At 40.2% G+C, this 21,784-nt stretch overlaps 2 protein-coding genes and 1 long non-coding RNA gene across 3 annotated transcripts in view; 2 read left to right on the top strand and 1 right to left on the bottom strand.

The window, feature by feature from the left end:
* Positions 1-543, top strand: part of LOC105940732 (alpha-N-acetylgalactosaminidase) — a 9,877-nt gene extending 9,334 nt beyond the window's left edge. Inside the window, exon 9 of the mRNA XM_024805268.2 lies at positions 1-543. This exon is cut by the window's left edge and continues 511 nt beyond it. The gene's annotated coding sequence lies outside the window, so the exon portion shown is untranslated.
* The window catches only part of LOC143412585 (uncharacterized), a 4,849-nt gene extending 2,575 nt beyond the window's left edge, over positions 1-2,274 (bottom strand). Inside the window, exon 1 of the long non-coding RNA XR_013093104.1 lies at positions 1,881-2,274. This is a non-coding gene — a long non-coding RNA (uncharacterized LOC143412585). The remainder of the gene's footprint in view (positions 1-1,880) is intronic.
* A 24-nt stretch (positions 2,275-2,298) lies between these two features.
* Positions 2,299-8,780, top strand: LOC101471811 (alpha-N-acetylgalactosaminidase). Its single transcript, XM_004541979.5, has 9 exons — positions 2,299-2,501; positions 2,995-3,151; positions 3,427-3,567; positions 3,856-4,067; positions 4,160-4,254; positions 4,356-4,517; positions 4,896-5,093; positions 5,199-5,339; positions 8,040-8,780. The coding sequence occupies exons 2-9, from the start codon at positions 2,997-2,999 to the stop codon at positions 8,241-8,243; spliced, it is 1,308 nt and encodes a 435-aa protein (XP_004542036.2). The 5' UTR covers positions 2,299-2,501; positions 2,995-2,996; the 3' UTR covers positions 8,244-8,780.
* The last annotated feature ends 13,004 nt before the right edge of the window (positions 8,781-21,784 follow it).

Here is a 21,784-nt window from a genome sequence, read left to right as displayed (position 1 = left end):
TCTGAGATGTGCCAAAGCAAAGTCACTGATCCCAGATCGGGAGGTCTTCACTTGTCTTAGGCTACGTCCACACGTACACGGGTATTTTTGAAAACAGAGATTTTCCGTTTTCCTTTTAAAAAAATAATCCCGTCCACACGTAAACACAGAAATGAAGGAAAACGCTGCTAGGAACATGCCAAAGCAACAGTTGGCGATATATTCTTAACCGTGTAGAAATGTTGGCCAATCAGAAGTCTAGAAGCCTGGGTGGGAAATAGTAAACAAAGCTGGGGCATAGAAGCAGAACCAAGTTGTATGTGTGGAGGGACAGTAACTGTGTGTGTGTATATGTAAGCATTTAAACACTGCACCCGTGTACGTGTGGACGTAGCCTTAAGATTTTTTTTCTTAAATAGAGATCAGTCTTTGTCAGCTCAGAAAGACAAATGTGGAAAAAAAGTTTTAGAAAAAACTCATTAATGATTTATATGTTTTTATGTGACCTAAGTAAACAATTTATCATCAAATTCTCTAAATAAATGAAAATGCTGTATTTCAGTTCTTCAGGTTTCCTTTCAGTGATTAAGATGTTTTTCACTTTTAGCTTTCACTTGCCAGTTCTTTGTCCCAGAGTGACTTATCTTAAGGTCAGTTTAGTTCCAGTTCTGTTTTCTATAAAATTTATTTATTTATTTATATAATACTTGTAGTTCTTGGTCTTTTTTTTTTTTAGTTCTTGGTATTGAATGCATTTTCACCAAAGTGAGAGTCACAAGACTTTATCTTATAGCATTTATCATCTATGAATTTTTAGCAACTTTTGAAGCAACTAAATCCAGGTTTTGTGGTTCCAAATTTTGTATTCCAAGTGCTCCTCCTGCTGGATGTGGATATGTTTACACTTTTGCTGTAAGGAAGAAGCAGTAGTTATTTTGTTCATCACCCAAAGACATCACCAGGATTGTAACGCCAAATGAGAGGTGAAGGCTACTACAATCTATAGCTTTTTATGAAACATAATGTATGAATGATTTGATCACATTTAACATCACCTCATTAAACATAAACAGTTCGAAACTGGAATAGGTGTTTTTTTTTTTAGTTTTTTTTTTAGATCAGCTACAGAACTGAGGTAAATAAACGTAATCCAGAGCTTCCCAAAGTGTGGGGTCCGGTATGAAAAGTGGAAAAAAAAAACCCCAAATGCTTGGACACTGCTAACACAGGGCGCCCACACAAACGCAGAGCAGGAGATGAAGCATAGCTGAATATGTTTCCAAACCAACTTCATTCTAAGCCAAAGACTAGAAAATATGGTGAAGCATATCTTCCCTTTGGTTTCACCTGCACAAGTGCCAAGGTAGGTCTCTCCTGCATAATTGGTTTTCCCTGTGTTGGGAGCGGGCTGGGCTCTTCAAATCATGGACAAACAGTATCCCACATAATAGATTTTTAGTTCACAAACACTTGTTGTAATGACTAACTACACCTGACATTTTGGGGATGTTAGCTCTGTACAAAGTAAAGTTACAGTGGGATACAAATAATATCAGGCTGATCCTGCTACGATTTGTTCCCTCGGTTCAAATCAAGACAAACAGTATCCCACAGCTGTTTATGTTTTTAAACCCATTTTGCACAGAGAGGCATTTTTTTGAAAAATGTATTGACAGCAATGTTGAATATTTTTACACAGAAAAAAACAACTACACGTAAAATAATCACACCGTGATGCCTCTGCCTTTATAAATGGAGGGACAGTAACTGCGTGTGTATGTAAGCGTGTAAAAACTGAAGATAGTCAGATTAACAGTATTTTGTCTCTATCTGCCATTCTGCAATTCATCTCATGTAAACAATAAGGTGGCGCACAGTCTGACGTGAAAAAAGGCACATACCTTTGACATTGCGTGACGAACTCTGTATTCCTCTTCCACATGTAAACGCAAAAAGGACTTTTATAAAATCTCCGTTTTCGGTGATTCGAAACACGTAGGTGTGGACGTAGCATAAAAGAGTTAGTAGTTTACTTTCTTACTACCTGTAATTTATTGCAGATTACTTGTATTTGCCTAATTGTTTACTAAATGTTTGAGGTGTGAAATAAACCGCAATGGAGCAAAATACAGGTGTGTGTGGTTGGAGGATGTGTTTGTGCGTGCGTGCGTGCGCGCGGGGGGGGGGCAACATTTTCCTTGTAAAACAAAGGGGAGCCTAGCAAAAAAGTTTGGGAACCACTGTAATCAACGGTCTCCCCGGCGCTTTTTGTCTCGCTTCCTGGTTTGTGGTCAGCTGATAGGGTTCCTTTGTCACGTGACCCCCACTTCCTTGTCATGTGTACTTTTTTGTATATTCCCCCACAGTAGGACCGAGCGGATTTTCTTTTATCACAGTATTTATTTAAAGAAGTGAGGGAGAGACCAGAGACCAGAGCACAGAATCGGACTGCAGGAGGCTGAGCTCTTGGTCTTATTTGCTCTGTCTAGCTTTCAGTTTCCAAGAGCCGTGATCGGACTTCAGTGAGTTCAGCTTTTCATTTCATACATTTATTCAGCAAATCCCTTCGTTTAAATCATTTAAACGTGTATTAGATTCCCTGCGTTTTAAATTGCTAGAATAATTGTTGTCTATGCCAGATTAGTTATACGTAATAAGCTACCGTCAAGTTGGTGTTTATAATACAAAAAACTCGCTTGAGATCGAGTGTTGCGTATTTACAAGAACCAAATGACGATCATGTTGCGAACAGCTTTTATATTCTAACTTTTATTTAGCAGAACATCGTTTATATAAGCATGTGATTTTTATTTGGTCATCTGACACGATCAGTCTATTTCACTGGTAAGTCACCGCGCAGGTTGTTTTGCGTTCATACCCATGTCAGGTGATTTTTCGTCAGGTGCTGCAATCATGAACCTGTATTTGCCCTTTAGTCTTCTGGACGTACTCTTCTGGCTCATCTTTGACACACTGCACTAACATCTGATTCAGCTTGTAATTTTGTATTTGCAGAAATGCATGTTGCAGTTCTCTTTTTTGCCTTTGCGCTCACTGGGACCACTTTGGCCCTTGACAATGGACTGATGAAGACCCCTCCCATGGGGTGGTTGGCATGGGAACGATACCGATGTGATATTGACTGTGAAAACGACCCAAAGAACTGCATCAGGTAAGCCAAAATTTTGAATGTGTACCACCAGGCTTGATTGTATTGAAAACTTAAAAGGTATTTAGGTATTATAACTATAATGGTCTAGTCTCAGTTTTATAGCGATATAATAACAGGATATAACAAAAGCCAGTAGAAGCAGTCGGTTTGAACAGAATATCTAATAGATATGGTAGTGCTCTTTACACTCTTTACACTCTTATCTTCAAATGCAGTATCAGTGTAAATAGGAATGCGATTGAGACAATTATGAAACATCTTTGTCCTTCTTCCAGTGAAAATCTGTTCATGGACATGGCAGACAGACTTGCAGAGGATGGCTGGAAGGAACTCGGCTATGTCTACGTGAACATAGATGACTGCTGGTCTTCCAAACAAAGAGACGATCAGGGACGGCTGCAGCCTGATCCTAAGAGGTGCAGTATTTGCTGCGTGAGCACAAAGACCATTGTAAACATATATCTGTTATTGGCCTACAGCCAGTGAAGTAGTGTGACAGTCATACAATCATGTGAAAAGCAAAACACAGTACTCAGGAGATTGATAGCAGGTATGTTTTAGTGTCAGCACAAATATGAATTTTCACTTCCCTGGAAAGTGCAAAAGGAAATTGGGTTACAGGATTAAAAAAAAATCATGCTGTGGTTACAAAATGAAAGCTGAAGGCTTTTTTAAAATGTGTGTGTTTGATATTACTCTTTCAGGTTTCCAGGAGGAATCAAAAAGCTGGCACACTACTTGCATAACAGAGGCCTAAAGCTGGGCATCTATGGGGACATGGGCAAACTCACATGTGGGGGCTACCCTGGCACCCCGCTGGACAAGATCGAATTAGATGCTCAAACATTTGCAGACTGGGAGGTGGATATGTTTAAATATGACGGCTGTTACTCTAATGCCACGGAGCAAGAGCTGGGTAAAAACACAAGACTGAACCTTTTCTGTGTGGATAATAAGATATTGCTGATTGGACCTCATTTGAGATCTCCTGTTCACTGTTTTGAACAGGTTACCCTCTCATGTCAAAGGCTTTAAATGCTACAGGGCGTCCCATTGGCTATTCCTGCAGCTGGCCTGCCTACCAGGGTGGGCTGCCACCTAAGGTACGATTAAAATCCAAAATACTTTTTGATGTTTTGTTCGAATCCTGTTCTAATACTTAGTATTTGCTTCTTCACTATATGAAACTGATGCGTGTTTTTAGGTAAATTACACTCAGCTGGGTGAGATCTGCAACCTGTGGCGTAACTATGGTGACATCCAGGACTCTTGGGACAGTGTACTGAACATTGTTGACTGGTTCTTTGAAAATCAGGACGCCCTGACATCTGCAGCAGGTCCTGGAAGGTGGAACGACCCTGATATGGTTTGTTCAATTGAAATTTGTAATATCTTCCCCAAATGTGAAGTGCTTTAGGGAATAGCATAAGCAATAGAAAAGCCACAAATACATGTTTAAACTTACAGACACATGAACAAACACAAAATTTAACATATGATCAGAGATTCATTTCAAACCAAAAGCTCATCTACAAAAACGGGTTTTCAGAAGTTGTTTAAAACAAACCACAGAATCTGTCTCTGCTTACTCTACGATTTGTTTAAGCCTCTTCAGTGCTCTACATATATATTTGTTGTGCACAAATCATTCAGCTACACCTCCATACTGAAAGATAGATTACATGTACTACAGACTACAGCCTCCAATTTAATTCTTTGGTGTGAAAATTTTTAATCTTCACAGCTGATTATTGGCGACTTTGGCCTCAGCATGGAACAGTCTCGTTCTCAGATGGCTCTCTGGTCGATCATGGCGGCTCCTCTTTTCATGTCTAATGACCTCCGTACCATCTCCAGCGGTGCCCAGAGCATCCTGCGGAACAAAATGGCCATCAGCATCAACCAGGATGCCCTGGGTATCCAGGGAAGACGCATTGTGAAGGTGAAGCACAATTTAGTAGATACATTTCTTTTTTAAATGACTCTTTTTGTGGACTTTTGTGCAATGTTTTTTTGTTTCATTGTTCACATTTTTTCTTTCTCTCAGGAGAAAAGTGGCATTGAAGTGTTCTGGCGCCCCCTGTCAAAAAATGCCAGCGCTTTATTGTTCTTCAGCCGTCGTACAGACATGCCCTATCGCTACACAACTTCCCTCAGCAAACTCAACTACACTGCAGGCAGCTACAAGGTATGTGTTTATAGACTTAGGAGGGATGTGTATCGTGTTTCGACCTGGTTCACTCGGGGTGAGAGGGTTAATTTTGGCAAGCAAGGTTAACTCAGACTTCCCTGTTTTTGAAGTTTGAGGTTACCAACGTAAAACAGCACTACAGAAAACAAACGGGGGAAAAAATTTCAAGAAACAAACAAACAAAAGATTGAAATCTATTCAAATATTATAGCATTATAGCACGGTACATGACTCAGTCTTTTATTAGGATTACGTGAATAAAATTAAATCATGTGCACTAACCTACCAAAATCATCCAAGTAGATCAACTCCTAATCTGTGATCAGTTGGGGTGGTGTGAAATGTGGAAGCTAACACCTGACCCAGTCTCCAGGGTGTGGCGAGTGTCTCAAACGACAACCAAAAAAACAAGTTACACAACAACAAAGTATCAACTGCAAGTCCAGCTCGTCATACACAAGGCCAGATCACGGGGGCAGGCTGACATTAAATCAGAGCTGCCCTGGGTGACAGTCATGCTTCTTGTTTAAAGCAGGTGTCGTTATTATGGTTGGAGCACTGGAACTCAGGCACTGGTTCAATGAGTCATACTGGAAGAGAACACCAAAAGGGAGCTGTCAGGATGGCAAGTTGGATGTGATACAACTGCTGGCTCCAGTTCTTATTTCGCACTAAGCAAGCACAGAAAATTTGCATAGTCACTCATGCTAGTGCTGAAACTGCTGCAGCAGGTCAGGGCAGTTGTGCGAGCTTAACTGGTGTTGGTATTCAATTCAATTTTATTTATATAGCGCCAAATCACAACAAAAGTCGCCTCAAGGCGCATTATATTGTACAGTAGATCGCACAATAATAGATACAGAGAAAAACCCAACAATCATATGACCCCCTATGAGCAGCAGTTTGGCGACAGTGGGAAGGAAAACTCCCTTTTAACAGGAAGAAAACTCCAGCAGAACCAGGCTCAGGGACGGGCGGGGCCATCTGCTGCGACCGGTTGGGGTGAGAGAAGGAAAACAGGATAAAGACATGCTGTGGAAGAGAGACAGATTTACGGAAACATATGTGTTGTAGGTCTTTTAGGATATCAACTGAATGACTAAAACAACAAAACATTGTGGGTGTGTTTTATATAAAATCCCTTTAAGCTGAACACGATAAAAAAAATCCTGCAAATGCAGTCACACTAAAAGGTAAAGGAGATGTAGTAATGCTGGGCCTTTACATACACCACATTGACAAAAGTTTGACAGTATGGTGTATATGCATTAACATTAACAAGATTTAACAACAGCCCAACAATTGTGTCCCCCAGGCTTCATCACATGGGTTTCTAGTCTGTAGAAGATATTAGGTGTGTAATATGGAGATGGCTTTCATCTGTGTATATTGTGTATAGTCCCTGGGCTGTTCCTTTCCCTCTGACCTAGAGATTTGGAATTCAGCCATAATACACCAGTTGGACATCTGTTCCCTGCCACTCTACAAATTCAGTAGAATCTTTCTGAACATTATTAATGTACAATATGAAGAAGAGTCGAAACCATTTATTAGCGGGCAATATTGTTGGCCGGTATTAGTTATTGGTGTCAGCATTATAATAGCTACTGAATGAAAATTAGGAAACGAGAGGGGTGAAACACCCTTCAACCCTGTTAGGATTGCTGTCTTTGAATTTTTTTTTTTCCACCAGGGGGCACTCTGCAACTTCTTTGTTTTGAAATCTCAAAGAAAACAAATATTGACAGTATTGGACTTTTAAATATAGCTATCATATTTGACCAAATATTAGTATCTGTATCAGAGAGAGAAAGAGAGAGAGATCCATAGCTTTGGCGCTAAGGTTTGGAAGGCATAATCCTCTATGGTTTTCAGACAGGTGTAGAATCCCCAGTAGACCACTATCAGTGTACCTAAGGATCCAGTTTGGAGAATTAGCGTGAAGTAGCTTGACAATATAAGTGGGGGCCTCTCCTCGTAAGGCCATGACAGTACGAGTCAAGATTTTAAATTGATATCTGAAATTAACTGGAAGCCAGTGCAGACTCTTTAGCAATGAGAAAATATCACACCATTTTGGACAGCTTAACGGCGATTTATAGAAGCCTTTGACAGACAAGGAAAAAGGGCATTACAACAGGCTAATTGGGAGGAGACGAAGACATCAAGCTTCTCCAATTCACCTTGAGAGACAACAGTCCTGAGTTTAGTGATATTTCTTAAGTGAAGAAAGCACAGAGGGGGTCAAAGATTCAGAGGTTTTACAGTGAATGAGAAACATCCCAATAATTGTCTAATTTGAGGCTTAATGCTCTCTGGAGCCAGAATTAAACAATCTATCTTGTCTGTATTAAGCTGCAGAAAATTGTTTGCCATCCAACCATTAATTTCCTTAAGACAGTCCATTAGAATGGATAGTTTATCCAATTCATAAGGTTTAAAAGAAAGGTACAGCTGAATATCATCTGCATACAGATGATAGGATATGGATTTAAAATGACTACTAATATGGCCTAGTGGTAGGATATACAATGAGAACAACAATGGACTTAGAACAGATCTTTAAGTAACACATGATGAGAATCTAGCTACATCTGACCAAAGGTTTCCCACTGAGACCAAAAGTGTTCTATCAGCAAGATGTCTGTCTTTATACTTGCTAGAGAAATTCACTTCTGTTTCTCGTCTTCTTTGTAGGTTTTCAACGTCTTCACAGATGAGACCGCATCGCTCAAAGACTCCACTGAATTTGTAGTGTCCGTGAACCCCACAGGGGTGGTGATGTGGTACGTCTCTGCACCTGCCAAATTCAACCTCCGCCAGTTCTATCAAGGGGGCACGCTCCATGGTCGTGTCTATGATGATCGTGAGGAAAATGCCATTCCACGGGTTTTCCTCTGACCACTCACAGACCCCACTTTCTAATCCTTAAGTTTTTGTCTTTTACCTCAGTAGTAATGTCTTGATGATCGAATGATTTGTTTCTATCTAAGCACAGGTGCAGGCGCATAGCTCTGAACTGTGTTTTACAATTGCCTCTTCCAAGTAAGAACATGCTTGAAACTCAGGGTCATCCACTTTACATCTGTATATGGCACAAATGTGCTCTTGTTGATGCGATCTCCAGCTGGATCTTCACTTGAAAGTAACTGGGCCACAAGAGTTTCTGTGCTCAACAGTAAAGAGAGATGATGATTTTAAAATTTTATCTGAGATGTGCCAAAGCAAAGTCACTGATCCCAGATCGGCACTGTGACTGAGAGGTCTTCACTTGTCTTAGATTTTGTTTTTTAATAGAGATTAGTCTTTGTCAGCTCAGAAAGACAAAAGTGGAAACAAGTTTTAGAAAAAACTCATTAATGATTTATATGTTTTTATGTGACCTAAGTAAACAATTTGTCATCAAATTCTCTAAATAAATGAAAACGCTGTATTTCAGTTCTTCGGGTTTCCTTACAGTGATTACACGCTACATACTACAACTACATAGTACATACAAACATATGCAGCAGAGTGCTTTGATTTTTGCACTATACATCCATATGAGTAATAGGGTTCCAGCCAGCTCCTACAAGCTTTTTCAAAGGTACCAAGATGTTTTTCACTTTTAGCTTTCACTTCCCAGTTCTTTGTCAGAAAGTGACATCTCTTAAGGTCAGTTTAGTTCCAGTTCTGTTTTCTATAAAATTTATTTATTTTTATAATACAAAAAAACCCCTTTCATCAAGTAGTTCTTGGTATTGAATGTACTTTCACTCTACTGTTATCTAAAGCAGGGCTGTTAAAATCATTTTATATCCCCTTAAAACCTGAGCTATGAAGTGATTGCCAGAAAATTCATTTTTTTTGAAAATGGAGAGTTTATTGAACCAACTGACATATTTGTTTAAAAAAAAAAATAATTAAATTTTACTTTCCATGTATGACTTTTTATTTTTCCCTATTGCTAACTCTTGCGTTTAAAAAAAAAAAAAAAAAGAAGCTTAACTTTATTGTGCAATTCATTAACATTTTGCAGTGGGGAAAAATATCCCACAGATGTTAAAATCTCAAAACCTCATAAAAAACTGTAAGTATTAAATATGATACACTGGGCATTAATGAGTTAAAATTGACCCATTTTCCCATTAACTTAGAAACAAGCAAAACAAAAAAATATTTTAATTGTTCCTCTTTCTTTCAGTATAAAGAAATCTAAACCCTGAAATGTCTCAAGTAAAAGAAATACAAATTCATTGTTACGTCTTAGTATTTTTTACACTTTATAAATTAAACACAGTTGTAGTAAGTCGAATTAAGCTCCCAGCATGATGCTTTGGGCTTAAATTTTAGAAATACAAAAAGACTATGCCAAGTATTTGTGAAGTAATTACATCACTACATCTTTACTGTTAAATGACAAAGAGAAAATGTCCTTTTTACTGTGAACCAACTTTGAAAAGATACATTTCTATATTAACTAGTAACAAAACTGTCAAAACTAGTTAAATGTGTAAATTTGTGCCTTCCTCCTTTGCATTTCTCATGGTCTAATATAGCCTATCGTTAGCAACGTGAAGTCTTTTTAACTTTGAATGAATAAATGATCACTCAAAGACCCCCTTGTAGTTTGGTACCTATATACAGAAATGTAACATACAGATTTGGTTGGCAGACAAAGGCACCGAACATACAAAGAAAAACCCATAATTTAGCTAACATACACTCAGAGTCAACCCTATATGCAGCCAGCAGAGGTCAGCACTGCTCTTCAGTCTGTCTCGGCCTTCTCGCCACTGCCAAAAAGTGCACCTGCTTAACAGTGCAAGGACAATCAGTCCATTCTGCTTTGTCCTTTTTCTCTCGATTATGCTTTCCTCTCTGACGTCACCTTCTCTAATTTGGACACTTGTACTACAATGTATTAACTTATTTCATACTTTATTTTGTCCTTGGATTCTTCCAGTGAACATCATCCGTTAATTCCTTCATTGTATTCATTCTGTCTCCTCATCTTTGCTCCTCCCTTCTCTCCTCCTCCCACTTGGCTCTTTCAGCTCAATCTTGCACGTATCACCTCTGACCTTGGCCTTAAAGCCAGTGTTTGCCCACCGATTCAAGATACTGAAGTCACGTGACTGTGGGCATTGGCATGCACGCTGCTGCGTGTGGATTGAAATGAATGACGGTGACACACACACACACACACCTCCCCTTTAGGTCAATTCAAGCTTTGTGTACGTCTGTGCTGTTGCATCCGTGTGGGAAAGCGGATCATTGTCTTCTGTTCTTCCCCATTCAGTCATCTCAGATATCCTTTGCCTGGCAGAGCACGGCATCTCTCACTGTCCAGGTCCCTGCAGTTTTTCTGTGAAAGAAGGGGAGTTAGATGATAGAAAGAATGAGAGAACAGAGCAAGAAGGATTTGGGCATAGGCAGAAGGGGGGGCCTCTCAAAAGTCTATTTGAAAGTGCAAATGAGCAGAGGAGGGGGTGAATGGGAGAGATGAGAGAAAGAGAGAGAGAGAGAAAGAGAACGAGGGAATGAGTGAGGGAGGGGGCTGAGATGAGGAGAGCGTTCCTGCCGATGCTCACGTAGGCCACAGCTGCAGAGACGCAGTTACCACTCTCATCTTTGTGCCCCCGCAACACCAACAGCCCTGATTCAATTCTCTTGGTCTCCCCCTCTCCCTCACCATCACGCTCATTTCCGTCCCGCTGCTAGTCACACTCTCTGCCTCGCGCCTCCAAAATCCAATACAGATGAAGGGGTATTTGACGACCGCGCCGGTACGAATGGCATGCAGATGGGAGTTTGGATATAGGTCAGAATACATATATGGTCTCAAAGGGGGCCACATGCTCAAAACGCAATAGGTGCTGCTACAGAAAAAGAAAGTGATCACGCTGTGGCTCTTTTATGTCTGCCCTGTTACCTAACACATTCCTGCCTGCGCGCTGACACAAAAACCTGCAGTTTTCTAGAGAAGCAGAGACAGCGAGTACGATTTGTGTGCACAGACAGAAACACTGCTGTCATGCATCTCAGATTAGCCTGATGACATCATCACCCCATCTCATGCTGCCAGTCTGCTTGGCTGGTGGCTGATTCCTGACGTCCGATCCAATTCAGAAAAGGTGCTACACATTGTTATGTGTTCCCTCTTTATTCCTCATGGTGTTATGCCTTTTTTTGGGCTCCTGTGGCCATTTTAAACAATATTAAACATGCCCCTGTTATTTTTTTATTTTTAATCGTCAGACATGTAAAGAATAATGTCACAATGGAACAGCATTAATGTGATAGAGTTATGAAAAGAAGGTGAATAATTAGAAAAATATGATGGACCTGAAACCTTAATTTCATCCATAAAGTCTGATTTTCATTGTGTGCATATAAAACAGCTAACAACTATTCATCCTTTACTCACATTAGGGAAAAAGGGGGCAGAGGGAAAACATATTTTCTTGTCTTTAGCTTTCTTTCTGATTTGCTGTTGAGGTAGTCTCTTAAAGCTGACTGACTATAACAGCTGAATGTATTAAAAGATTATTAAGCTGTTGTTGTTGTTGCAGAAACCAAAAAAGTCTGCAAATTTGCTGCCTTACCATCTTTTTCAAACCCAGGGAGAGCTCTAGTCCACATCAAGTTTTAATGTTTAGAGTTTTTGGTTACAGTGACCATTCATTCGTCATTTCCTGTCGGTGGAAATTTCCTGGACTGGACACCCAGGTTTTATTTTAAGCAATCATGGAAAGCTTGAAAGGTATTACTTAACAGACATGTGTTGCAATCCCACTCCTGCCTCTGGTGCCGCTTTGACGTCCTTGTTCCTCCTGCTTTTACTTGCTCATGCATTACTCAAAGACCAGATACCTCCAGCTCTGGTCACAATGGCTTACATTACATGGTTGTGTTGGTCTCTGTGTCCCTCATAAAGCATAGCACAGTGTTCAGGCCCCAGAAAAAAACACTTTGTTCTGCCTCCACCTTTAGACTGAAAGTAGTCAACCATTAAAATAGCATGAGTTTGGATTCCCGGTGGAGATTGTTCTGCCCTGTTCTGCCTTTATGGCATTTATAGCAAAGGATGCCCTGCTGACTGTATGGAGACTCCATATATGTGCCGTTGTATTCCAAGACATTTATAGCCAATATCTTCAGGAAGTGCATATGTGCATAATTGCTTCATGTGTTATGTCTGAAATGGATATAAAGCAGACAACTGATTCATCTATACCTCATCACAGTGTAGATTTCCATATTTCTAGATGTAATCACGAGACTATGTAGTCATAATTTTTTATGAATGAATGTCTGGATTCGTCCACCAGTGGCTGCTGTTGACTCAGTAACAGGCGCACCCGGTAACAGTTTCTGTGTACGAGGCAGGCTGCACGTTGCCGAAGCACTGCGCGCATGCCAACTGGACAGACTGTCAGCTGCTTTCTCACTGGCAGTCTGTGTAGGTCAAAGTCAGACTGTGGCCAATACTGCTCACTCTGCTTCTCTCTTACACACACACAGAGTCATGATCTCATTCTTTCCCTTTAACTTTATATCTCTCCTTCTTGACTTTGAACTCACATTCATACACTTAACCTCTAATTTTCTCCCACTTGATCCTTTTGCTGAACACACAAATCATCTACTGTATATCCTGGATCACATTTACATTTATAAAGGTGTGTGTGGTCATTGCAGTCCCTCGGTTTATACACTGTGTGAGGTTTCAGATCCCGATGCCTTTCTGAGCAGCAGAATAAAACTCAGTCAGTCTGGCTGGCTGGTGTGCTGGAGCTGAGCACAGTCTTCCAGCTGCTGGGTTTAGTCCAAACCGGCTTCAAGTAGAATGGCTGGAAGAGACTGGAAAGATCAAGTGGAATTCTTGTGAGTTTGCATGTGTGTATTTAGATAGGGTCACATTAAAAGAGGTCTGACAGATTTCCAGGTGACATCTGATAAGCATTCACACAGCAACAATTTGTTAGGTAACATGATGCTATTTGAGCTGCTGCTGATAATGGGGTTTCGAGTAAAGCCCTGTAATAAAACGCAGCATGATGCTGTAGAAACTTTGAACAGATTAGTTGGCAAAAAGAAGTCATGTGCGGGTGTGCATTTCTCGGGGGCGGTGGAATAAAAATAGAGACGTGATAGGTCAACAATGCTTCTCTTCTAACCTTCAGTCTGAACTGTGAATATCCATGTGCATGATTTTCTGTGCTATTTTTGTTTGTGTCTGTCAGCATTTAAACTTTCTCTTTTTTATACCGGTGGATTCTTCAGCTGATTGGCCTTCGTGATTGTCATCCCCTCTCCTTTAGCTTGTTGGGCTGCTTGTTACCAGGACCAATTGTTGCCTGCTGACCTGACAATCTGTCATTTGTTTACACAGTAGCACTGCTATAAACTGTCCCTTTTCCAAGTAAGGGTGTCCTGAAGAGGTCATAAGAAGGTTGTTGCTCATCACTCATAATTTGAGATATCCAATAAGCTTGATTGCTTCTGTAAGCAATATAAGATGCAACAACACAATGACTATTCTTATCAATAACGGATTGGATTCTTTTTTAAATTACTAAAAAATATTCAGTTTCCGGAGAAAAAAAAAAGTAGAATGATAATATATTACACACTGATCATTACTTTCTTTTAGAAAGTAATCCCTAGACCCGGTTCGTAGAGTACGCTTGGGGAGTGTGATCGTGTGTACAGTGTCTCTCTATGTCTGTCTCCATGTTGGTTGAGTGTGGAGTAAGTGCATATGAGAGCATGAGGGTGGGAATGGATGTTTGTATCTGTGTGTGCCTGTATGTCTGTGTCTATATGTCAGGTTGGGTGTCAGGCGCCACCTCTCTGGGGACATCTCAGGCCCTCCAAGGTTTGGAGGCCTATCTCCCCCTACCACCACTTCCCCTGCCAGTGGCGGACTCCCTCAGACATCGGTGTGTTGGTGGTTCTTTGTGTCCGGGGATGGGCGTCCAGGTACACACCGGCTCACTCCTTGGCGGCCGCTTATCGGGGCCTGGGGCTCGCTCGGGCCACTTCGGAGGTGGGGTGCCCCCGGCCTCTCGGCCTGGGGCTCGGTCACTCAGGCACGGCTGGCTGCCGGCGGAGCTCACGGGCACGTCACTGCAACTCCCCCTGGCTTCTGCTCCGCGGCTGCTGAGTGAGCCCTCATCTGGGACTCTCCTCAGCTCTTTCTGGGACAGTGGCGCGGCTGCCCCTCTGTTGGTCTTCCTTGGTCTCTTGTGTTCTGGGGGCCTCTGGATGTCTGGAGTTTTGATCTCCTCCATACCTGCTTCATGCCCTGGAGGACGGGGCTGTGGCCCCCCCACACCCTCTAGCAGATCATTACATGAAGGAACCTTTTAAAAAAACAAGCGCGTCCATGCTCACAGGTGTACACACGGGAGCTCACACACACAAACCACACCCTTTTTGGCTCCTACCTCAAAGCACACTGTGTTCTGTTGATCTTACGTGCTGCACAATAATGTTTAATATTTAGTATTTACTGTCATATTCCCATATATCATTGTGATGTTGTTTATTCTATTACTCTTGTTCTCTTCTGCTTGTTTTCTTTTTTCTTTCTCAACAGGTGATCCAGGTGATCGATATATGCATTTTTTTCTCTGCTTATTCTGTTGGTTTTGTCTTTTGCCCTTCTCCCCCGTCCCTCTTCTCAGCTGTCTTTCTTTCCCTCTTTCTTTTTCCCCTTCTTTCCTCCAGTCAAGTCTGTCCCATATTCAGCAAGTGAAAATAAAATAAACAATAAAAGGTGAATCAAATGGACCATTACGGCAAGGCTGGGATGGTCAATTTGGTAAAGAAAATCCGTTGGGCATCTTTCTTCGCCTTTAGACAATAATTCTGATGGCAAAAGAGCCAAACGGGACAGGCAAAAAAAAAGTAATCCCTTTAATAATTTATTTACTCTCTGTAGAAAGTCATTCATTGCTCTAACCATGACATTACTTTGCATTTCTCATTGTCTGAGATTCATTGCAGTACATGCTCGTATTGTTTGGTCTTTTCATACTGTTGGCTATGAAATGAAAATGATACGATGCTTTTATAAGGTGTTGTAGGTGCATAAATGCAAAAAAAGGGTCATTTTAGCCCATTGCTAGGTGGTTGCTAGGCAACATGATGACATTATATTATACAGGGTGGGCCATTTATATGGATACACCGTAATAACACGGGAATGGTTGGTGATATTAAAGTCCTGTTTGTGACACATTAGTATATGTGAGGGGGCAAACTCCTCAAGATGGGTGGTGACCATGGTGGCCATTTAGAAGTCGGCAATCTTGGATACAACTTTTGTTTTTTCAATAGGAAGAGGACCATGTGACACATCAAACTTATTGGTAATGTCACAAGAAAAACAATGGTGTGCTTGGTTTCAATGTAACTTTATTCTTTCATGTGTGAGGTGTAGAGGAGAGACTGTTTGCATTAGGTGACAAGTGGTTCACCAGGCTGACAAGCTGGAGTCAGAAACTGATTTTTCCTCTTGTGGCTGGATATACCAACCTTAAATTTAATTCTGGATTTGACAGGCTGAGCCACTATTAAAGGAGGATCCCTTTAATAGTGGCTCAATGAACTTGAATGCAAACTTCAGAAACTGCCTGTGTTTCGGGTGTAGAGCCACATGAAAATAAGCATCTGTTAGATCGATTGTTGCAAACCAATCTCCCAGACTGACTGCATAAAGCAGGGGTGTCAAACTCAAATACGTAGTGGGCCAAAATTCAAAACTGGAACAAAGTCGCGGGCTAACATTAATATTTATTGAAAAAAAAAATCTTCCTCCAGATATAAGAATGAATCTTTTCTTATGGACTCAAATAAGCTTTGCTGGAAAACTGAATATGGAACAAGCAAAGCTTAATACTAAACAATATATATATTAGCTGTATAATACCAGTAGGCCAGCTCTAATAGTAATTTGGTATGGCTTCGTGGGCCAAATGTAATTAGGCCAAATTTGGCCCGCAGGCCAGAGTTTGACACCTATGGCATAAAGTGTCCTACTTTAGCTTTTGATAATTTTTGTGAAGTTTGCCAGTAACACCATTTTATATGTATTGGGGTGTTTTTGATTGTGTGTTATTGTTAGTGTTCCTAAAGGAATAGTTTTGTCGGGTAATGAAATCCCCCCCTCCACACACAAGGTATGAAAAGCTGCTGTATGGTCCACTTTCTCTTAGACTTAGTCAATAACAACTTGTTTGCCAGTGACAATCGTTCTTAGATCCATCCCTCCAAAACAACAGCAACAGAGAAGTAGTGAAAATGTTTAAATGTAATTAACCTATAGAACTTAAACACTAAAAAAAATGCCTAAAATACTTTATATTAGACTATAAAGTCATCATTAAAAACACTCAATTTCTTTAGTGGATTTAGTTGTCCACTTTAAGATGAAAAAAAAAACATTCTTAAAACTGGATCAAATATAATTGTGAATCAGACTGAGCTGATACCTTGACTTTCCTACAGTTTCTTGAGCGTAGCTATTAATAAAAATATCTTTAATATATGCTAACCTACATTGACTATCATCATCTGTCTTCATAACATTTGGATTGCTGTTGCCCTAAAAAGATCACACAGCAGAGACTCTTCAAAGAGTCACCCGACCACCACCCACCCCACCCCCAGTCTTTAAATCCATGTCATTTGGCTCACTGTTGACTTAAAAAGATCACACATGTGAAGCTGACCTTCAGCCTAGCTCCCCCACTGCCTGCTGTGTATGTCTCTGCAGGCATAGTGCGTCTAAACATTAACTTTCAGGACTGGGCACAGTTTAGTCTAATGGAGCTGCTGCGAATGTTTGTGCAGTGTGTACTTATGTGTCTATATAAGTGGTTATGCTTTTTCCCCCAAGATCTTGTGAGAGGTCCAAAGTAGAAATGCCATTAAATATTTATATTCTCCAGGCAAGGAGAGTAAAAGTATCATCTGCATCTGTTATTAATTAACACTGTAAATGGCAGAGAAAGAAGGAAGATGCTTCACTTGAAATTTATAATCCGTCAGAGTCAAGGATCAGAGTGCAGAAAGCACCTGGTGTACTGGCACAGATCATTAGATTCCTTCTGGCACTGCAGGGGCTGATGTGCACCTAGCCCACAGGGGGGCCTCACTACCACCTGCACTACAGGGTCTTTTTCACCAGGCAGCATGGTTCCCAGTCTTCGAGCTGACATGTAAGCAGCTGTTCTTTCACTCCATTATGAGTACAATTGAGGCTTTGTGTGTGTTGAAGAAAAGAACTACTTGTCAAAACTGTGACAAAAAAGTCCCCTACTCTGTGTCACACTGAGATTTTGGGGCAAGTCATAGTTATGTGTGAACATTGTCACGTACAACACTATAAATGACTCACATATAGTAGCAATAAGTCAAACAGTCAATCCAGTTTGCTTTATCTCAAGCTTCTTGTGTTCTTTGACTGCTGCTGACCTGAGGAAGCACACTAATAATTTGCAAGATTATAACACGTTATCATCTCTGTTGCACATTAGTTTACTGTGTTCTGGTATAATTATTTCCTCATCTTGTTTGCAACCTTGTTTCAAAGCAATGAGGAAAGGCAATCTTAAGAATACAAAGTTCAATTCACGTGTCAACTTGACGAGTCACACAATTCATTTACACTGAAACTTTTTTGGAAGTACTTTATCCTATTTTATCCTTCCATTTAACTGGGCCACTGCACTAATGTCCCCCCCAAGGTCATTTGTAATTGCCCCATGACCACTGGGGGGCGGTAGGGTATTAAGTGACCAGTGACGGGGGAAATAATTCAAAATAACTCAGGTGGTTCCTCCAGAACTCACAGAAGCACATGAATGATCGGTATTTGGAGTCACGTCAGTTTTAGCTGTGACCTTGTCTCCAATGCTCTGTAGCTGGGCTGAGGAATGACACTGCAAAAGCAAGCCTTTTGTGAGCGCTTTAAAACTGCAGTGCAATTTTTTAAGGTCATTTGTCCACTTTTTCCCTCTGCCAATAGTAAGAAAGATCAAAACTGCACGGCGGCATGTGAAATTATTGTTTCGGGGGAAAGTTAGCACTCTCCTGTAATTTGGCATTTTGTTAGACACTCAAACGCAAAAGGGAAAACTTGGAAAGAAGAGAAATAAAAAGCATAGATTGACCACAGGATACCATATCCTGATCATAGTCTTCATTCCAAGGCCCCATAAATCACCTGTGGCTGACCTTCTGACTATGTTGCAACCAACCAAGATCTTTCATTGCACCCTAATTGTCACCTTGGTACTTTATGTTGTTTTCACCCCCCCTTTCTGAGGACTTTGAAGTCCTGAAAAGCAGCCACTGTTTATTGAGAGCAGAACCGAAAAAAAGAGTAGGAGGAGAAGATAGAAATCTGCAGATCTGCCACTCATGTGAATGATCTGGGAAAATCTGGGACATGGGAATTTGAGTTTGAGAATGCCATAACAAGGAATAATAGCTATGAAATGTGTGATTTTGATGATGTGGATTTTGCAAGGGCATGAATGGAAATAGTGTTGTGGGAGGATTTATTGTGCTTGTGTGTGGGAATTGGAAAACAAGTAGAGAAAGAGATTTGAGAAAAGAATATATGGTTTCATTTTTATCTGTTTACTGCTGTTTCAGACCAGTATAGCACAGCATAGACGTTCATGTCTGTAGTTTAAGACCATTTAGTTGGAGAGAACAAAAGCCTTGTTTTCAACACCTATGGAAAATATGACTGCACAAAGTCACAAGACTGCCTTTGTAATTAGGCAGTGTCAAATATTTGACTTTGTCATTACAACCACCTGTCTCTCACTCCCTACCCCCGTCACACACATACAGATACACACACAGAAGCACGTGCACACACACACACATGCAGAACTTGTTTTTGTCACATAGGAGGACATCATGTAAATTGCATTAATTCCCAGGGCACATAGTTTACTTGTTTGTTTGTTTTTTGGGTGAGGGGGGTGGGGGGGTTCATTGACAACAGCTGTATTATGCTGAAATACAGCATATCAGAATTTGTCAAGGACAGAGCAATGAGGTGGCTTATTGGCTCATTTCTCTAACTGTTAATAATTTCCCAAACACCAGCTTTCAAGTAAGGTATTGCATTGTTGACATATGAAATATTAGAAAGCAACAGCAAAAACCAGAGCAATAAGAATAATTTACAAATCAGTTTCTAAATCAGCCTTTTATGCTCTGAAAAGTAAATTATGCTTTTATAAGTTGATAATTTGCATTATTGCTATAAAGGAGTCCTTTTAGCTTATTGGCTGGTGTTTGCCAGGCAACGTGATGAGATCATAATATTGGATATAGATGAAAACCTCCAGGGGCCTAAGATGTACCCATGTGCCAATTTTGGTTGCTCAATTTATAATTGTGTAGGGGTTTGCAGACAAATAGAAGAGATCTGGTATTATAGTCTTATTTTCAATTATCTTATTGATCTGTATTTAACCTATCATCAGTTTAACATATGGGTTATAGATATTAATGGCGTGTTGGGATTTAAAAAAAAAAATCAAATCCTATTTTTATGATTTTTTTTCAAGGTTTTGATTCACAAATCCCATTCCATGTAGCTGTCAACTCCTGTTTTCTCAATGTTTTTAACACATATTCATGTTTTAAACATTTTAAAATTGTATTTAAGTATAATGCTAACACTTACAACTTCCTCACTGCTTTGTCGTACATTCTTGAAGGTGCTTGAGGTCTGCTTGCTTACAAGGTAACACTTTTTTTTTTTATCACAGAAGAAAAAAACCTATGGCTGAATAAGATCTAAATGCTAATAAAGTAAAGAACAGAAAAGGATATAAAGATATCCACATTATATAAAGAAAAGCAATATAGCAACTTCCGTAGCATTTGTCCCTACAGGCACTCCTCTTTCAGTAACTGAGTAGGCTAGCTAGTATAACTAAGGATTTAAGATTGCTAAACTGACTCTGGCAGTGTGGCTGGGAACTTCACCTATCATTAAGAATGAATAGAAAAGTAGCTAATAGATAATAAGGTATATGTGAAAAAATAGAAAGGCAAAAAAAGAAAACTAAAGTAACATTATGCACTTGCATGCTATAAGTCATGAGTAAAGCACAGTTTAAAAAACAGTAGTTGTAATTGTTGTAATGCAATTAAATCTTGACACTTGACAATTAACATCCATCCATCTTTATGAGATTTTTCAAGGTGAGCTAAATTTGGAAGCCAACTGAACTAAACAACAATTTCACACCTGATGAAACCCCCCCCAAACAAAACAAAAACAATACCCGATTTTCAAACAAAAGTTCATTCAGTGATATAGCAGATCTGTGTGCTTTGTGCTTCAAGTTTCTCGCCACTGGTCAGTACCATGAAGGGAGGAGGCACCTTTTTTTTCTTTTAAGTTTCAAGCTAGTCCTTGGATTAACTTTGCCAATTACTTATCTTAAACTTAAGCTTAATCACTACATGCCAACCCCCCCAGCTCTTATCCTTTATATTAACGTAACACCGGGTTTCCAATCTCCAAATCTAATATGTTTTCCCTGTGGGAAACAGCCATTCGTCTGAATGAGGGAGGTGAGCCCAACATAATGCTTTCTTGACTTGTAACTTCACAAGTGTTTTGTGGATTGTTCTTATAAGAATTAGCACTTACCACACCAAAACTGTCATTACTGTAGACAAAGGCTTGAGGTAAATGTATAAAACACAAACAAATGTTATACAATCAAAAGCGTGATGGGCAGGACGTAGTGTAATATTTACATCTAATATTCTCCTACTGATGCAGTAATGACTCAGAGAAGGTGCCAGTTAAAGGGGTCAGGATGGCCAGTGAAACTTTACAGCCAGCTCCATTACCAAGAACCTGGTGGATATTTTTGACAGCAGCTCTCACCACTGCACAATGTAGATAAACACATACCATTTAAGTTCCCTGTCATAATCCTGCAGTCAACAAACCTTCCCTGGCAACATTGCTCTGCCAGTTTACAATGCTAAGTCACAATTACAGTACCTCTAATTACTGGGTTAACTCTTTGTATGTATGAATGTCAGTGTATGTGTGTGAGTTTGAATATCTGTGTTTCTGCCCAGCCACACCAGTGTCTGCAGGGAAAAGAGGTTTTAGGGATGTGGTCGAAGGCAGATGGAATCCCTTAAACACACTGCTGCATGGTTCTCCTGAATCTTTAAAATGTATTTTAACCAGTTTACCCCCAAAATAGTATATATACAAAAAAAAGATGGAGTGCCATTTAAAAATAAAAAATCAACACAAGGCGCAGATATGCCAAAAAAAAACTAGGAAGGTTTAAAGTTGCCACTGTAAAAGTCTTTCTAAGAAATACCTTTCTTGTGCTCACTGCATTTTCCCTGCCACAACTCCAGGCTATATTTGGCCTCTGCTGCTC

This window comes from Maylandia zebra, linkage group LG15 (genome assembly GCF_041146795.1).
Source record: "Maylandia zebra isolate NMK-2024a linkage group LG15, Mzebra_GT3a, whole genome shotgun sequence".
NCBI lineage: Eukaryota > Metazoa > Chordata > Actinopteri > Cichliformes > Cichlidae > Maylandia > Maylandia zebra.
This window is presented reverse-complemented; position numbering and strand designations above follow the sequence as displayed.

Bases quoted from the DNA above. Each gene is read 5' to 3' on its own strand.
- LOC101471811 (XM_004541979.5), top strand. From the start codon at position 2,997: ATGCATGTTGCAGTTCTCTTTTTTGCCTTTGCGCTCACTGGGACCACT. The intron at 4,518-4,895 runs GTTTGTTCAATT...TAATCTTCACAG, and splicing joins GGTGGAACGACCCTGATATG to CTGATTATTGGCGACTTTGG. The intron at 5,094-5,198 runs GTGAAGCACAAT...TCTTTCTCTCAG, and splicing joins AGGGAAGACGCATTGTGAAG to GAGAAAAGTGGCATTGAAGT.